This window comes from Neomonachus schauinslandi, chromosome 16, assembly GCF_002201575.2.
Source record: "Neomonachus schauinslandi chromosome 16, ASM220157v2, whole genome shotgun sequence".
NCBI lineage: Eukaryota > Metazoa > Chordata > Mammalia > Carnivora > Phocidae > Neomonachus > Neomonachus schauinslandi.
Window position 1 is genome coordinate 58,247,558 of NC_058418.1, and position 16,618 is coordinate 58,264,175.

At 47.9% G+C, this 16,618-nt stretch overlaps 1 protein-coding gene across 2 annotated transcripts in view; it reads left to right on the top strand.

Annotated features, from left to right (window-relative positions):
* Positions 1-16,618, top strand: part of ZC3H18 (zinc finger CCCH-type containing 18) — a 60,622-nt gene that overhangs the window by 2,635 nt on the left and 41,369 nt on the right. Inside the window, exons 2-4 of one of the 2 annotated variants that reach the window (XM_021705672.1) lie at positions 4,541-5,139; positions 13,355-13,439; positions 13,950-14,018. In XM_021705672.1, coding sequence (XP_021561347.1) covers positions 4,555-5,139; positions 13,355-13,439; positions 13,950-14,018 — 739 coding nt within the window. In that variant the 5' untranslated portion in view covers positions 4,541-4,554. Of the gene's footprint in view, positions 1-4,488; positions 5,140-13,354; positions 13,440-13,949; positions 14,019-16,618 lie in introns of those variants that run through there. The other variant, XM_021705673.1, reaches the window with a different exon arrangement.

Consider the following 16,618-nt stretch of genomic DNA (forward strand, 5'->3'; position numbering starts at 1 on the left):
GGAGCGGCAGGCAGAGGGAGAAGTAGGCTCCCCGCTGAGCAAGGAGTCTGATGTGGGACTCCATCCCAGGACCCTGGGGTCATGATCTGAGCTGAAGGCAGATGCTTAACCGACTGAGCCACCCAGGTGTCCCACCTGTTGGAATTGTTAATAGTGGCCCCTTTTCGGTCTCAGACATGACCCAGTTTAGACAAATTACATGGGACATTGCTGTTTGCTGACCTTGGGAAACACAGAGGTGAGTCTGAACCCTTTTATTCAGGTACTTCATGGAGGGGAGGGGTCTGCCAACAGACTTTGCAGACAAATAGTTGTGGACAGCGTGGTAAGTGTGGATATGTACTAGAATAACATATACTAAGCACAAGTGTTCTCAATTTGAGAGCGGTGGGTAAGCCTCGGGATTTCGAACTCCCTAAAGTGGAAGATAAATTGCATACATTCAGGTTTTTCTAGGGAGATGAGCCATCCCATCCCCTTCATCAAGATTCTCAAATCAATCCATGCTCCCCTAAGGCTAAGCACCGCTACCCTAGAGCACTAGGCCGCCCTCCTAGTAGCAGGTGCGCCCAGGACCTTTCGCCCTGCCACCTTCTGGTCATCTCTGAAAACTGCCTTTGAGAGTCAGGAAGTTAGTTATCTTGGTGTCCTTGGAATGTTGAAGTGATGTCCAAAATTTAAACTGGGGGGGGGGGGGATGTACTCAGTTAGTACTTCTTAAAATTACTTTCCCTGCCACGATACACCAGCCTCTCGGGATCGTGATTTCAGTCAGCATTTCCCGTGGCGTCAGTATAAAGGTGTGCATCTTTGGGGTTTTTCTTGGATTCATGTTTAGTTTACATGCGTAAGATTCAAACTTTAGGCAAGTTTAAAATAAATGACTGGTGTCACAAGTTGGACCTCCATATGTTGATAACTGTTTTAACTAATAGACTATGTAAATGGTATGTTAACTTTTCTGTGTACATGAGAATGTTTTTGTTTCTAGAGGGCCTAAGATAGAAGTGTAAATGGATTGGCACAAAACTTTAGAAGAGAGAAAAGAAAAACAGGCAAAATCTACTGGTTCAGTAGAAGTCCCCAGTATGTGTGGGTTCTGTTCCAAAAAAGAGTTTATAAAATTACTTTGGAACTCAGGTCCCATTTTCCTGTAGAAACAATGGCAAGAAGAGGGGGTGGGCTCCTCTGCAGGTTTTGCAGCAGCTCATTTCATGCATAGTGCGGGGCTCTGTAATTGACTACAAGCCCTAGAAGCAGCTCTGATTCGCAGTCCCAGGATACCCGCTCAGTGGCCATGTGGCCTAGGTCCCCTTATCTGTGACAGGGAACGTGGCTTATTTGGAAGGCTGACGTGAAGGATTGGTCAGGTACCTGACACAGAGGGGCCATCTCTTAGCAGATGGTGGTGGCTGCCAGCTTTATTGCAGACATCCTTGCAATGATAGAGTCTCCCATTGAGTAGAGAGCTGTTTGTCAAATGAAACCATGAATGAATTAATCAAGTGCACCCAGAGACTGAAATGCATCTGACAGGGGTTATAGGAGTCTGGTTCTTAGAAGTTGAGGATTACCTTTACTCGTCCTCTCGCTAATTCAGTTTAAGTTCAAATATGTGGAACCTGTGCCTGGCCTGTTATCAGGCTTATCTAATTGTTGCAACAGCCTTGTGAAGTGGATACTGTTGTCCCCGTGTTTCAGGTGAAGAGACAGACTGAGGTGTGGCAAGTGTACGTAGTTGGCCCAGGATCCTGAAGCTAGGAAGCGGCGGGGCTGGGGTTCAGCTCTAACGCAGAGCCCACACTGTTGGACTGTCTCTGTGCCCCGTAAAACTGCAGCACACCAAGGGGTAAACTGCCCACTGGCCTGGCCCACTTTTTGCATTGGTTCAGGTATTTGAAGTTAGGTACTCTTTTTCTTCCATTTCTTACTCTAGGATTTGATTTCAGTTTCCCAGAATATAAAAAGCAGTTTGGATCTAATCATAACAGTGAAACCGAAGTGCAAACCTGTTTGCATCTGGGCCCCAAAAAGGGCTTTTACCAGGCTATGAGAGTTTATGGCTGTGAGCAGGGTAGGATGTTGGGAGGCCAGTAGCAGACTTGGGTCTTTTCTGCAGCTTATCAGTTGCAGATTTTTAAACTAGTTTGACATATAATTTTAGATAACATTTGATTGATTTAAGTAGGAAGTCATTTTGTTTCCAGGGTTGCCATTGGATTATAAAATGTGAGAATCAGAATTTGTTGGGGGGGGTGCCTGGGTGGCTCAGTCAATTGAGCATCAGACTCTTGGTTTCCGCTCAGGTCATGATCTCAGGGTCTTGAGATCGAGCCCCGCATCAGGCTCCACATGGGAGCCTGCTTAAGATTCTCTTCCTCTCTCTGCCCCTCCCCCCTTAAAAAAAAAGAAGAATTTGTCGGGTTTCAAGTAGGATGTCTGAGGCTCAGTAACCAGCTCCATGTGACTGGCTGCCCACAGCGTACAGGTCTAGATTCAGCAGCTGGGGAGATGAAAGTCACTGCCCTCCTGTGAAGATTTCTTAAATACAGTGTGATAAAAACTAAGCAAAGATGGGTATAGGACTCATGCACAAAGGAAAATCTTACTATTCAGTAAGGAAGGGGAAGGGGCCCTGAGTGGCTGCTTAACCCCCCTCCTTTCAGGCCCTGTCTGCGACAGCTGAGAGCAAAAAGCCCTTACCTCTCGGGCACCTTGCTTATCTTTACCGTGGGTGGTACGTATGCTGTGCACAGGGACAGGCTCTGCCCTATGGGGCGTAGGGCTCTACTTGATTTTCAACAGAGTCCATTGTTTGTGGACTTTTTTTTTATTTGAGAGAGAGAGAGCACGCATGAGTGGGGGGGGTGGGGGGCGACAGATGGAAAGGGAGAATCTTAGGCAGACTCCATGCAGAGTGCAGAGCTTGAGCCCGATGCCAGGCTCGATCTCATAACCCTGAGATCACGACCTGAGCCGAAACCAAGAGTTGGATGCTTAACTGCCTGAGCCACTCAGGCGCCCCCTGAGGACTGACTTTTTAAAAATTCTCCCAATAGTCCTACCTCTGGATAGTGCAGTTAGGAAGACCTGAAAAGTGAATCATTTTCAAAACTGTGGCTGTGAATGGATTGATTGGTTTGTAGATTTCTTTTGCTGACCATTTAGTTGATTTATAAAGTGGTGAATTTTAAGTGATTTGTCTTAATGTGTACTCAATTATAATAATTTCCATTAACTGCAAAAAAAAAAGTATTTTTAATTGTAGGTTAAGGTACCATCTCTTGGTATGTGCATCTTTAAACACAGGTTCTCCTTTCAAAAGTATAAACTTGAAAGATACATGTTTAGTTTTTAGTTCTATAAATGCATAAAATAATTCTTTATATTTAAAGTATGTAATTATATGTGTGTGTTTCCAGATCTTGCTGAGATACCAAGCTGCATAATTGTGACATACAAAATTTTAAATTAAAATTTTGAAGAATCAAGTAAACACTGAGCATTGCACTGTTCCTCTTATTTCAAACTAGTTCAGCAGTGACTTGCTCCAGGCTGCATTGGTGGATGCTCTTTGGTGTTGGTCCAGTGCACATACACTCCTGTCCCACTCTATGCAATTTACATTTAAAACTAAGGGAACAATGTCCTGTCATTAGGCAGGGAGGTGGGAAAACGAAAAAATGTCCACTTTATGATTATGTCTAGCTTAGTAAAAATAGGAAAAATCCTCTAAAATGACGGTCTTTTTACATAGGAAACTACTCAGATACATAAAATTTTCAGCCAGAGGTCTTTTCCATGACATACTGTGTTAGAATGACGGTTCTCCACTGTTCTGTGAGATAATTACAGCACGCATGGATGAACGCCACTTTCTGAGCGTCTGCTGGTGGCCCCGACATACAGATCTGTGAGAAGGCCCAAAGTCTGCATTTTCAAAGATCATCCCGAGTGATTCTGATGGGGCAGTCGCGGCCACGCTTGGAGAAGTGCATTCAGGAACAGGACAAAGCCCATGACCTGGGGACAAGGCCGGCCAGGGTTTCTGCTCCAGACCCTTGAGGGCAGCTCCAGGAAAAATAGCAGCGTGCCTTTAATTTGGTTGCCTCATTCCATAATGCAACTTTTCTGGAATTTTAAAAATAGTTTAAGAATCCAGAAAGCTGTCCCTTGCAATGCGTATCTTATTGCTCACTTTCTGTTTACCTGCCGGGTTGTGCTTGTGACAAGAAGGAGTATTCCAGGTCTCTGGCAGAGAGCTGCAGATGTGAGGCACTTAGACACAGCTTAGGGACTACGTGCAGCCTTGTGGAGGTACTGTGTGCAGGGCCAGCCAGCGTCCTTCCTGCTGGAACAGCCGGCAGCAGTGGGCTGTGGAGTGGGGTCTGGGGTTTGGAGGAGCTGTGTGGGGCCAAGAGAGGTGCAGGTCCTGGTCCCTCCTGCAGGTCGGGAATGAGAATGGGGCCAAGAAAACCAGGCCAAGATTGACTTTCTGTTTTGCTAACTGCTGTGCATCTGTGTTCTCTTTCTTTTGCAGAACTGTGGGTACCGATGGATGTGGCCGAGAGCCCTGAACGGGACCCTCGCTCTCCAGAGGACGAAGAAGAGGAGCAGCAGGGGCTCTCGGACGATGACATTCTGAGGGAGAGTGGGTCTGATCAGGATTTAGACGGAGCTGGGGGGAGGGCTTCTGATTTGGAGGATGAAGACAATGCCGCCCCGGGACTGAGCCAGGAGGAGGAGGAGAGTCACTCTGACGAGGAGGACCAGGACCAGGAGTCCGAGGCTCAGGATCTGAGCAGGGGCCCCACGAGCCCCCCGCATGTGGAGGAGGGGGACGGAGGGGAGGAAGAGCACACAAGCGACCTGAGGGATGAAGCCTCGTCAGTCACCAGGGACCTGGATGAGCATGAGTTAGACTATGATGAGGAGGTCCCTGAGGAGCCGGCCCCCGCTGGGCAGGAGGACGAGGCCGAGAAGGCTGGCGCCGAGGATGATGAGGAGAAGGGAGAAGGAGCTCCTGGGGACGAGGGGGCTACAGGCGTTCACAGTGTGGAAGACAAGGAGCCCCTGGAGACCGCCAAGGAGAAAAACAAGGAGGATGATGATGGGGAGCTCGACGATGGGGAGCTGGACGTGAGTGCCTGGGCTGCCAGGGCTGGTGGGGGGATGGGGGGGGTAATGAGTCAAGGAGACAGGACACATGAGGGCTGGGAAGTCAGGACTGTTCTGGGAGCAGTCACTATGGTAATTAGGGAGTGCCAAAAACCAAGAAGGAGGAATAGGCTAGATTCAGAAAACTTGGTTCTACCACTTGGTAGCTGGCAGAAGTTTGTGGACCCTCCCCTGTCTGCTGCTTCTGGGTGGAGTGTATTAAAATGTTTAACCCCGATTTTGTTTACTTGAGCTCTAGGTTTGTGTAACAATTAAAAAGATCATTTTTCCCTTTCTTTTTGCAATCTTTAAATAATACTTGAGGTCACATTCTACTAAAACCATCGTGGATTTTCAGTTCCTGTTAAGTTCTTGAGACTGATGAGCTCCAGAAGCTTCCTTCGAGTTTTGTCTGTTCTTCCAGGTTATCTTTGTCCCTGAGCCCATCCTCTGGCAAGGGTGCTGGCTGGGCCAAGCAACTTTGGAGGTGTCCCTGAAAAGACCCTTAGGAATGGATCATAGGCGGTTGTGCCTCCAAACACCTCAGCCTTTGATCAAGCCATCCCACTTTGTTATAATTTATTTAAATACTCTGACTTTCAGGTTACAGAGAAGGTAACGCTAACATATCCTCTCAGACACGGGTAGGTTGGGTTTTTATGATGCATAACCCTATTGAAAGGACTTTAATCATGATCTGTGTTTCTTTTTCTTTTTGTTTTTTTTTAAAGATTTTATTTATTTATTTGAGAGAGAGAGAGATAGCGAGAGCAGGAACACAAGCAGGGGGAGTGGGAGAGGGAGAAGCAGGCTTCCCGCCGAGCAGGGAGCCCGATGTGGGACTCGATCCCAGGACCCTGGGACCATGACCTGAGCCGAAGGCAGACGCTTAACGACTGAGCCACCCAGGCGCCCATGATCTGTGTTTCTTTTAAGTTTTTTATTTTAATTCCAGGACATACAGTGTAGTACTAGTTTTGGGCGTACAATGTAGTGATTCAACACTTCCATACATCATCCGGTGCTCCTCAAGACAAGTGCATCCCTTCATCCCCATCCCGTTTCCCCCAGCCCCCCATCAGGGTGTTCTCTGTAGTTGCGAGTCTGTTTCTTGGTGTGTCTCTCTCTCTTTCTCCCTTTGCTCGTTTGTTTTGTTTCCTAAATTCCACCTATGAGTGAGATCATGTGGTATGTGTCTTTTTCTGACTGATTTATTTCACTTAGCATTATACTCTCTAGCTCCATCCATCTTGCAAATGGCAAGATTTCATTCTTTTTTACGGATGGGTAGTCCATGGTGTGCCTACACCGCATCTTCATTATCTATCATTTATTGATGTACACTTGGGCTGTTTCCGTATCTTGGCTATTATAAATGTTGCAGTAAATGTAGGGGTGCATGTATTCCTTTGAATTAGTATTTTTTATTTTGGGGGTTAATGCCCAGTAGTGCATTTGCTGGGTCGTAGGTTAGTTCTGTTTTTAACCTTTTGAGGACCCTCAAGTGGCTGCACCAGCTTGCACTCCCACCAACAGTGTAGGAGGGTTCCCCTTTCTCTGCATCCTCACCAACATCTGTCGTTTCCTGACTTGCTAATTTTAGCCATTCTGACAGGTGTGATGTGATATCTCATTCTGGATTTGATTTGCATTTCCCTGATGGTGAGTGATATTGAGCATCTTTTCATGTGTCCGTTGGGTATTTGTAGGTCTTCTTTGGAGAAATGTCTGTTCATGTCTTCTGCCCATTTTTTAATTGGATTATTTGTTTTTTTTGTTACTGAGTTTTATAATTTCTTTATATGTTTTAGATACTAACCCTTTATGGGATATGTCATGGGCAGATATCTTCTCCCATTCCATAGGTTGCCTCTTAGTTTTGTCATGCAAAAGCTTTTTATCTTGATAAAGTCCCAGTAGTTCATTTTTGCTCGTTTCCCTTGCCTCTGGAGACATATAAAATGTTGCTACAACCGATGCTAGAAAAAGTACTGCGTGTGCTCTTCTTTAGGATTTTTATTGGTTCAGGTCTCACATTTAGGTCTTTAATCCATTTTGAGTTTGTTTTTTGTATATAGTGTAAGACAGTGTTCAAGTTTCATTCTTTTGCATGTTGCTGTCCAGTTTTCCCAACACCATTTGTTGAAGAGACTTTTCCCCATTGCATATTCTTACCTCTTTAGTAATCATGATTTTTTAAAATATTTATTTATGTATTAGAGAGAGAGAGAGAGGGAGTGCTTGCTTGTGGTGGGGGCAGGGGAGAGACAGTCCTAAGTAGGCTCCCCACTGAGCACGGAGCCCTACGTGGGGCTTGATCTCGAAACCAAGAGTCAACCAACTGTGCCACCCAGGCACTCCTTTTGTAATCATGATCTTTAAAAAATTGAGTTTTGGGGGTGGGGGGAGCCCGAAGTCCTGCTAAGTAATACTTTTACTCAAAGGAGTTGAGAGAGGGAGAGAGCACATTGAAATAATCACGGGTTTTTTAAGTACCCCAGGGAAGGAGATGCTGCCTGTCCAGGAGTCATGGCAGTGAAAGGTGTGTGGAATAGGTTCACAAATGTTTTGGGTTGGAGGAGGGAAAAGGTTGCTAGTGAAGTACTTAGCCATTGGTTCATGGTAAGCACCACACTTCCTAGTTGGCTGCTGGTACATATGTGCTCAGTCCATTTCAAACCGTGGTGGTGGGGTATGACTATGCCTGGTAAATTTATAGGGTTTTAAACATTGCTTATCTAACTTTGGTTCACAAGAACAGAACTTTGGGGGGGGGGGGGGCAGGTATGTGGTTACAAGCTTAGAATTTTAGATTTTTTATCTTTCACAACTAAGTTAATAATCTTTGCTTGCTATTTTATTTGAAAGGGTATTGTCGGGCCATGATTATGCAGGTGTCCTTAGGTTTTCCAGCTATGCTTCCCTTCGTTTTGGAAAATGTACCTCTACCACAGGGTTACCAAAGGGAAGAGATGCTGTGAAACTCAAGTTCATCAGTTTGGGTGAAATTTTAGGCAAAAGATGAAGTTGTTGGTTGAGATTGCCTGTGAATATGGTTTCTCAGTGTCATAGAGGGAAAAGCATGGCTTTGTTGTGTCCCAAGAAAATGAGGAGGGGGCTCCGATTACCAGGACGCTATGGCCCTAGGGTCCTTGGCGGCCTGTTTCCCATTCAGAGAGGATCAGTTGTGAGTTCTTGCTTCAACTGTTGAATAAGTCTTAGGGGGAAATTCAGCTCCTTTCCTACCTTTCCATGGTCATATAGGGTCAGGTGTCTCCCTAGAGGTCCTGGAGAACCCTGCTGTCCTCACACCAGTGGGCTTGCCACTACTTAGATGTAGTCGTGTGGGACCTTGGGTTGAACTGAGCCAGCCCTGGAAAATGCCCGTTGTCTAGAAATTGGCTGGTTCCCTAGAAAAAGCATGTGGAATAAAAATCTAGTTTGTCTTTCTTGTCCCCTCAGATCCTACCATTGGTTGGCTGGCTGGCTGGCTGGCTGGCTGGCTGGCTGGCTGGCTGGCTGGCTGGCTTTGCTGTCCATCACACCTTCTTGTGAGGGGCCCCCAGCCTAGTTGGAAACAGTGCTGCTGAGGAGACCTGAGTACAGCTTCATTCATCCATGCAGAACCAGTCTCCCCACACCACAGATGGTGCCTCTTGGTCACAGCCCCTCTGGGCCCTGTGGTGTGCCAGGGTCATTGTACTGTTACCAGAGTGACTGGGCAGAGCAGGACCCGTTACCCCCCTTGGAGACAGGCAGACCTCAACAAGGGGAGGGCGGGGCGCTGTGGATGTGACATGGACCGTCACAGGAGCACGGCTGCCCTCCAGGAGCTTCTCTGCCGATTTCTGCTCTGGGCCCTGCCGGCTGCACTCGTAGCTGCACCCCACCCCCTGGCTGTCAGAGGTCTGCGCTTGTGTCTGGGAACAGCCTGCTCTCGCCAGTCCTTTGGCTTGATCCCCTTTAGTGAATCCCTGCAAAGTAGCCTCTGGCCTCATGGAAAGTATACATCCCAGAGGGCTTTTTGGCTTTCAAGCCCACTGGATGCGTTATGAGGAGGAAATGTGCAGTTTGGCTTACACCTCAAAAATATGCATTCACTGATGTCCCTGAGAGTTCCTGTGCCCAGCAGGCTCCCTGGGACCCAGAGCACCCCCCTCCACCCCCCTGTTTCCTGCCTCCTCTGCAGCTTCCCGGCCCTGAATTGCCCGACAGCTGAGTGAAGAGTCTAAAAAGCCAAGTGTTTTCTCCTCTGTCATGAGACATTGTCCTGCCTTTTTTCTCACTTTTAGATTTTGGGTCACTGGGACAGGTGACCTGATATGCGGTGGGGTCACACCCACCCTCCCCAGCTTTTCTGCCGTCTTGGTAGTTTTCCGATGGTGACATCAATTTGGGCAATAAACCCTTAAAATTCTTTTGTCTAAACCACACAATTTGTGACTAAGACCTTGAATGACCTTTATATATGTTTGGTGTGCTGCCAAAATACCCTTCCAGTACAAATACCTTTCTGCAGGTACCGCTTTGCAGTGGCTTGTAGGGGTGGGGTTTTGCACACAGCATGGGCCAACTATTTATGGCACCTTGGCTTGTTTGTGGAGTGGGGGCCGAGGGTCCCTGACATCCAAGCCCCAGGGAGCCTCAGTTAATCCATAGTCTCTCACCTGTTCTGGAAGCCACACTTAACAGCAGACTCACCTGTGGCTTGGTTTCTGCCTCTGCATCTCTCAGAAGAGTGGGTGGAGCCCGCCGACACCAACTCCTACCGTGTGAAGGTCTTCCTTTCTCCTGCAGCTGCTGGGTCTCGCCAGAGCCATTCCTTCCGTCCGGGTTTGAGGACCACTCAGATACGTATTTGTGGGTCTTTGATTTTGACTTTCCCGACTCGTGTCCTCCCGTCTCTGGTGTGTATCCTTCCCTTTATGTCGTGGGTGCACCCACCAGTTTGCTTCTGGCCGGACCACAGGGCCTCTCCCTGTCTTCCACTCTCTACTGTCTCTGCCTGCAGCCACATGATCAGGTGATCTGAAAGAATCCGCGTGCATTACACACTCACCATGATAGCCACCAACAACGGAGCGGTGTGAATTTGACTTTAGAATCTCCTTTTTTGATCTGTGTTTGCATGAAACTCTGCAAGGTTTAACAACTTATTTTAATTTTTCATCAGTTGAAAAGCCATCATACTAAATGGTTTGTTGAAAATTTTGGGATATTGTATTGCCGAGTGATTTATTGATCTTGTTTGTTTTTTAATTAAAGGGGAGACCATAAACCCAGCATAGCACCAGGGACAGCTGTCCGTCTCCATCCTAGCAGGTGTGGGGCCTGGGGGGCAGTGGCCAGTGGGCGTTCTCCGGGTGGATGTTCTATCGCGGGTGCTTTACCGTGCGTTGCTAGGTCTGTTACAGAGCGTTTTCAGCAGCTGCACAGAACTCCTTTATATGGCTCATATGACTGCTCACCAGTCTGAAGGTGGGTGGGTGGTTCTCCTTTGTGCTCTGCCAAGTATTAAAAGTCACAGCTTTGCAGAAATACCTCTTTAAATCTGATCTAGTGCACTTGCTGTGAGTCCTGACTGCAGACCTGCTCTCCTCATCTCAACTCCTGTGCCTGAATTTCCAAGTGAAGCAGAGAGATTTGAACGGGTTGTAACCTTTCATAAGAGTTTGTTTTCCTAATGGCCATGAAGAATCTGCTCTCCATTTGAGCTATGTAAACACCACAGGAAGGTGTTAGCATAGTGATCATCACTGTGAGGACAGTTGTAAAAAGAAGATGCTAAGGACCAGAGGAGAGCGGTGCTCTGTCCCTCGCATGAAGGAAACACATTTCCTCTGAGACGTAAGGAAATCATCCTGTTTGGGAAGTGGGGAGGTGGTGCTGGTGTTCAAAGGGGACACACTTCAGTTAGAAGATGGGTACGTTTGGGGACCTAAAAAAGTCCTTGAATAAATTAATTAATCTTTTTCAAAGAAAATAAATCATCTTTTGGTTCTTGAAGAATATAATTTTACAGCATTTGTTCTTTTCAGTATATAAAATGCCTTTTTTTTTTTGAGATTTATTTATTAGCGTACGTGTGCGCAGCAGGGAGCGGCAGAGGGATGGGGGAGAGAGTCTCTAGCAGGCTCCATGCTGAGCACAGACCCCAACATGGGACTCATTCTCACAACCCTGAGACCATGACCTAAGCCGAAACCAACACTTGGACACTTAACCAACTGTGCCACCCAGACGCCCCTAAAATGCTTTTTTAATAAGTAAATGTTTTCAAGGCAGAAATGATACAAATACCTAAGCTTTAAAAATATGTCATCGTAAACCCAGGGTTTGACTTCAGTATTTTTTCCTTCAGCAAGTGCTTACCATTGGCTACAAGCCCAGTGCTGTGCTTGTACATGCCACAGTCCGGCCTGGTGGAGCTCCCATTCAGTCGGGCAGAGCCCTGGTGGCCATGACCCGTGCAGCCAGAACCCATCACGAAGGGAGCTGGGGGGGCCCTGAGGAAGGAGACTTGCCTGTCATCTGAAAATGAGATGAGCCGCATGGTAACAGAAGCGGAGAAGGAAGAAGGCGGGCTGGGGTCAGAAAGGTCACTGTGTGTGGGCAGTCAGGAGAGAGTGGGGTGGCACCAGGTAGGAAGTGGCTCCCAGACCAGGTGGGACTGGGCAGTACTTTGGATGAGGGTGATGCTGCAGGAGAGGGTGAGATGCTCCAGTGACCCCCACACCCTGCCCTGTGTGACCCCTTGGGTTGACTGCCCTGGAACAGGCTAGGACACAGGGGCAATGAGGAGCTCCATCTTGGACCTCCCACCAGAGAGGTCAGCAGGGTGGCTGCATACTTGCTCTGGGCTGCAGGTGACCCCTGGGGCTGGGGTGTGAACTGAAGGGCCCAGGTGGGTGTCTCTGCAGGTCAGTGGTGACTGAGGCCCTAGGGTAGTGGGGGCTGGACAGGGCACAGAGCAGTGGTCCAGATCACGGCTGTCCTTTGGAATCCCTGAGGGTGAGACCCACCCAGGCTTTGGTATTTTCAAAGCCCCTGCATCATGTTAAAGCTTGACAGCCAAGGTTAGGAGCTCTGGACTGCGAAGAGAAGGGCCTGGGTCTGAGTCTGACCTCACTCTTCCCCAGCCCTAGACTTTTAGAGGACATTGGTGTTTAATTTTTTTTTTTTTTTAAGGAGCCACTTTGAAATATACCAGAACATTTTGTTCTTTTTCTTTTTTTTTTTTGTAGGATTTTGTTTATTTGAGTGAGAGAGAGAGACACAGAGCACAAGCAGGGGAAGGGGCAGAGGGAGAGCCAGAAGCAGGCTCCCCGCCGAGCAAGGAGCCTGACTTGGGGCTCGATCCCAGGACCCTGGGATCATGACCTGAGCTGAAGGCAGACGCTTCACCGACGGAGCCACCCAGGCGCCCTAGTGTGTTTAGTTTTTGTTTTTAAGATTTTATTTATTTGAGAGAGGGAGAAACAGACTCCCCACTGAGCAGAGAGCCCAACAGGCGACTTGATGGATCCCAGGACCCTGAGATCATGACCCAAGCTGAAGGCAGACACTTAAACCAACTGAGCCACCCAGGCACCCCACGGCATTTAGTTTTAAGAACCTAAAATATTTTGGGGCACCTGGGTGGCTTGGTTGGTTAAGTGTCCAACTCTTGATTTTGGCTCAGGTCATGATCTCACAGGGGGCTCTGCACTCAGTGGGGAGTCTGCTTGGGACTCTCTCTCCCTCTGTCCCTCCCCCCCCCTGCATGCACTCTCTCTCTCTCTCTGTCTCTCTAAAATAAATAAAAATAAATCTTCGAAAAGGAGCATAAATATTTTGTTCTATAAATATTGTTTAAACATAGGAAGTATTAAAAACCTGAAGTGTAACCATTTTCTGCCCGGCATTGCTAATAAGGGAAATATGGTGAAACCCTGCTTTGTACCTTCCTTACCTACTTCACAGGGTGTTCTTACTTGGTGTTCCTGTGTAATGCCTGGGTCTTAGAAGCGAGCCATTGTGTTGGCTGAGGAATCCGAGGTTGGGAAAACGTATGTGAATTGCTGAGCAGCGAAGACACGAGCCTTATGAAAATGTCCTTTCTGGTCTGGGGAAGCCATGCCTGTTGGTAGCTGCCCCTCCCACCTCCTCTTCCTTGTTACGGTGATTCCCTCTCAAGTCCTCTTGTCCTTTGTTTCAGGATGATGATCTGGAGGAGGGCGAAGTAAAGGACCCCAGTGACAGGAAGGTGAGGCCTCGTCCCACCTGCCGATTCTTCATGAAAGGTAATTGTCTGAGGGGCCTTGTGTGGCCTTGGCTTTCCCCGGGACTGTGGTGGTGGTTCAGCCCTGGAGCTGAGCAAGGCTGTTCTTGGGGCCAGACCGCGACCATTAGTGGTGGTGGTGGCGTCAATGTTTTAAGATTCCCTTGCTGTCAGGCCAGATGGCCCAGGCGCCAGTGCAGACGTTTTCCCACCTCTGTAAGGCAAGTTGCCACTTGTTTGCTAAATGTGTCAAAGTACACCCTTCATTTGGAGTGGAGGGGCTCTGAGTGCAGCAAGGTCGCTCGCTCCGGGGAGGTGAATGGTGTGAACCAAGTGGCTGTCACGGAGCGGGGCCAACCCGCACATGGCAGCAGGAGCCCTGGTCTGTACAGGTTTCTGTGCCGAGTGACAGTAGCAGGCCCACATTTTCCTTGCCCGGGTAGGAGATGTTTGTGTCTGTCCTAGGCTCGCTCTGGCCCAGCCTGCGCGTACGGTCTGAATTTCACCAGAGCTTCCTGTACTTCTTTTCCAGATGTGACAGCCTTATCCACTCCTCTTCCACCAATATCACATTCCATACCATTCAGAGGCCAGGTTCAAGGTACAAAGTATACGATATTCACTCTCTGCTCCGGAGGCCAGACTTCTTTCTCCTGGATCCAGAATTCTGATGTGAAGCCAGAAGGAAGGGGGAGGCTCTGAGGGGCAGAGAGCAGTCGTGGACCTCAGTTCTTAGAGGCACTTGATGAGGCTCACGGGAGCTTTGTGGATGGCACGGGGAGGGCGGGACAGTAGGGGACGGTGGAGTCCCATCTTCCTGAGAGGCCAGGCTCTGCCCTTGAGTGGCCCCTGCAGGACCCTCTCCCTACACCCAACATGACGTGGTGCAGAGGGTGCATGGGGACCGAGGAGCCAGTGTGCTCAGGACCCAGGTCAGCTCCCTCCTCAGGGCGAGTGCTCCTGGCCTGTGCCGTTTACATGCAGACATGGCTTCTGCCAAGTGGAAACTCATTGGAGGTAGACGTGCGTGTGGTGAGCTCCACTGTGCAGCCTTGTGCGTTCTGCTTTCAGGAGGGTGGCTGCCAGTGATGTCGAGGGCAGCATGGTCACCCTGAGAATGCAGAGAAGTGTGTGGTATGTTTTAGGAAGTCAGTTCTTAACAGTTCTTTAAAAGTTTTGGTATTTGAGAGGCGCCTGGGTGGCTCAGTTGGTTAAGTGTCTGACTCTTGAACTTGGCTCAGGTCTCGATCTTAGGGTCCTGAGTTCAAAGTGCACATTGGAGCTCAGCATGGAGCCTACTTAAAATAAGTTTTGGTATTTGAAATATTAATATTTCAGAAAATTTTAACTTAAGCAGAAGATCTCTTTTCCATAATTATGTGGGCATAAATGATGTCAATCCACCATTGAAATTTCTAGATTAAAGAGGAGGAGACCAATACGTACATGTATACGTAGATGTATGTGCACTGTTGTCAAACTGTGTGGTTCAGAATCCTGGCCAGCCCGTCAGGACTAGCCAGGGTCTCCCCTGGCAGGAGGCAGTGCCTTCCATCCGTGCCACGGAGATTCCCATCCAGGTGCGCGGGGTCACAGCACTGAAGTTATTTCCAGAATTTAGCAACAGAAGCACACAGGCAAGTGAAGTTATTGCTGGGACTGCAGATCAGCATCCTCGGGAGATGCCTCGTGGGCAAGGACTGGGCACCATCTCCAGGGACCCCATGGTCCCCAGGGCCACATCACAGTAGGAGGGAGGTCCCCTCCACAGTCCCAACGAAATGCTCAGCTTGGGTTTCAGAGACAAAGGCGAGTGGGCAGGGCTTTCTGCAGAGAAATCTGAGGCTAGTGGCAACCCGCCCTCTTTGCAACTTGATTGGGCATAATCAATAACTTGTTTCAGACTTTGCTTTCAAGTATATATTTACCTTTTCTGCCCATACTTCCTTGTTTATTCCTCGGAGTGGTGTGATACAGTACAGAAAGAAATCGTTGATTCTTTGGGTGTTCTAGAACTTATCTCTTGCTTCTTAGAGTTTTTGGGTGAAAATGTTTCTGCTTACCTTTAGTTTATAAGCTTGGTATTAATTTGAGATGATTCTGTATAATTTCCATTTATTAGCAAGAGAAGTTACTTTAAAAATAAAATGGAGTTTGTTGCATTTGATGAGATGTGGAGAAATGGAACCTTTACACTGTTAGTGGGAGCACGAAATGGTGCAGCTGCTGGAAAACAGTGTGGCGGCCCGGAGAACAGGAAAGGGTAGAACTGTCCGGTGATCCGATCCGATCACTTATGCTTCTAGGTCTCTACCCACAAGAAAGGAAAACGTACGTCCTCGCAAAAACTTGTACATAAATGTTCATAAAAGCAGTGTTCAAAATAGCCAACAGGTGCAAACAACCCAATTCAGTTCATAAATGGTTACACACAGTGCAGGTTGTCGGCACAGTGGGATGTTATACCTCCATGAAGCAAGTGAAGTGCTGACCCCACAGCACGGATGAACCTTGACGGCATTCTGCTGAGTAAAGAAGCCAGACACAAAAGGCCCCCTCTTGTGCATTTTCATCTATACGAACCATCCAGCATGGATCCATAGAGGCAGGAACTGGGTTGGTCATTGTCTAGGCCGCAGAGCCTGGGCAGGGAGGGAGGGAGTGGGAGCGGGCGGTGGGGGTGACGGCCAAGGAGTGCGGGGCTCCCTTCTAGGGTGATGGTTGCGTACCTTCTGCGTACATACTAAAACTCACTAAATTATGCACTGTAGTTTGGGGTATTTTATGGTATGTGAATTCTATCTTAATTTGAAAATTCTTCCTAAGAAAATTTGTTAGTTCTATTTCTATTAAAAGATTTCTGCAGATTAATCATTAATTGCCCAAATGGATACATTGGCATTTGTGACCACTGACAATGAAATGTACTTAGAAATAAAAATGGAAACTTTTTTTTAAAGGTTTTATCTATTTGACAGAGAGCGATCATAAGCAGGGGGAGCTGCAGGCAGAGGGAGAGGGAGAAGCCGACTCCCCACAGAGCAGGAAGCCCGACTCGGGACTCAATCCCAGGACCCTGAGATCATGACCTGTTCTGAAGGCAGACACTTAAAACCAACTGAGCCACCCAGGTGCCCCTAAATGGAAACATTTTTAAGCACCGTGTTTTGTTGATGGTATATTTTTACCTCTAGTGTATTT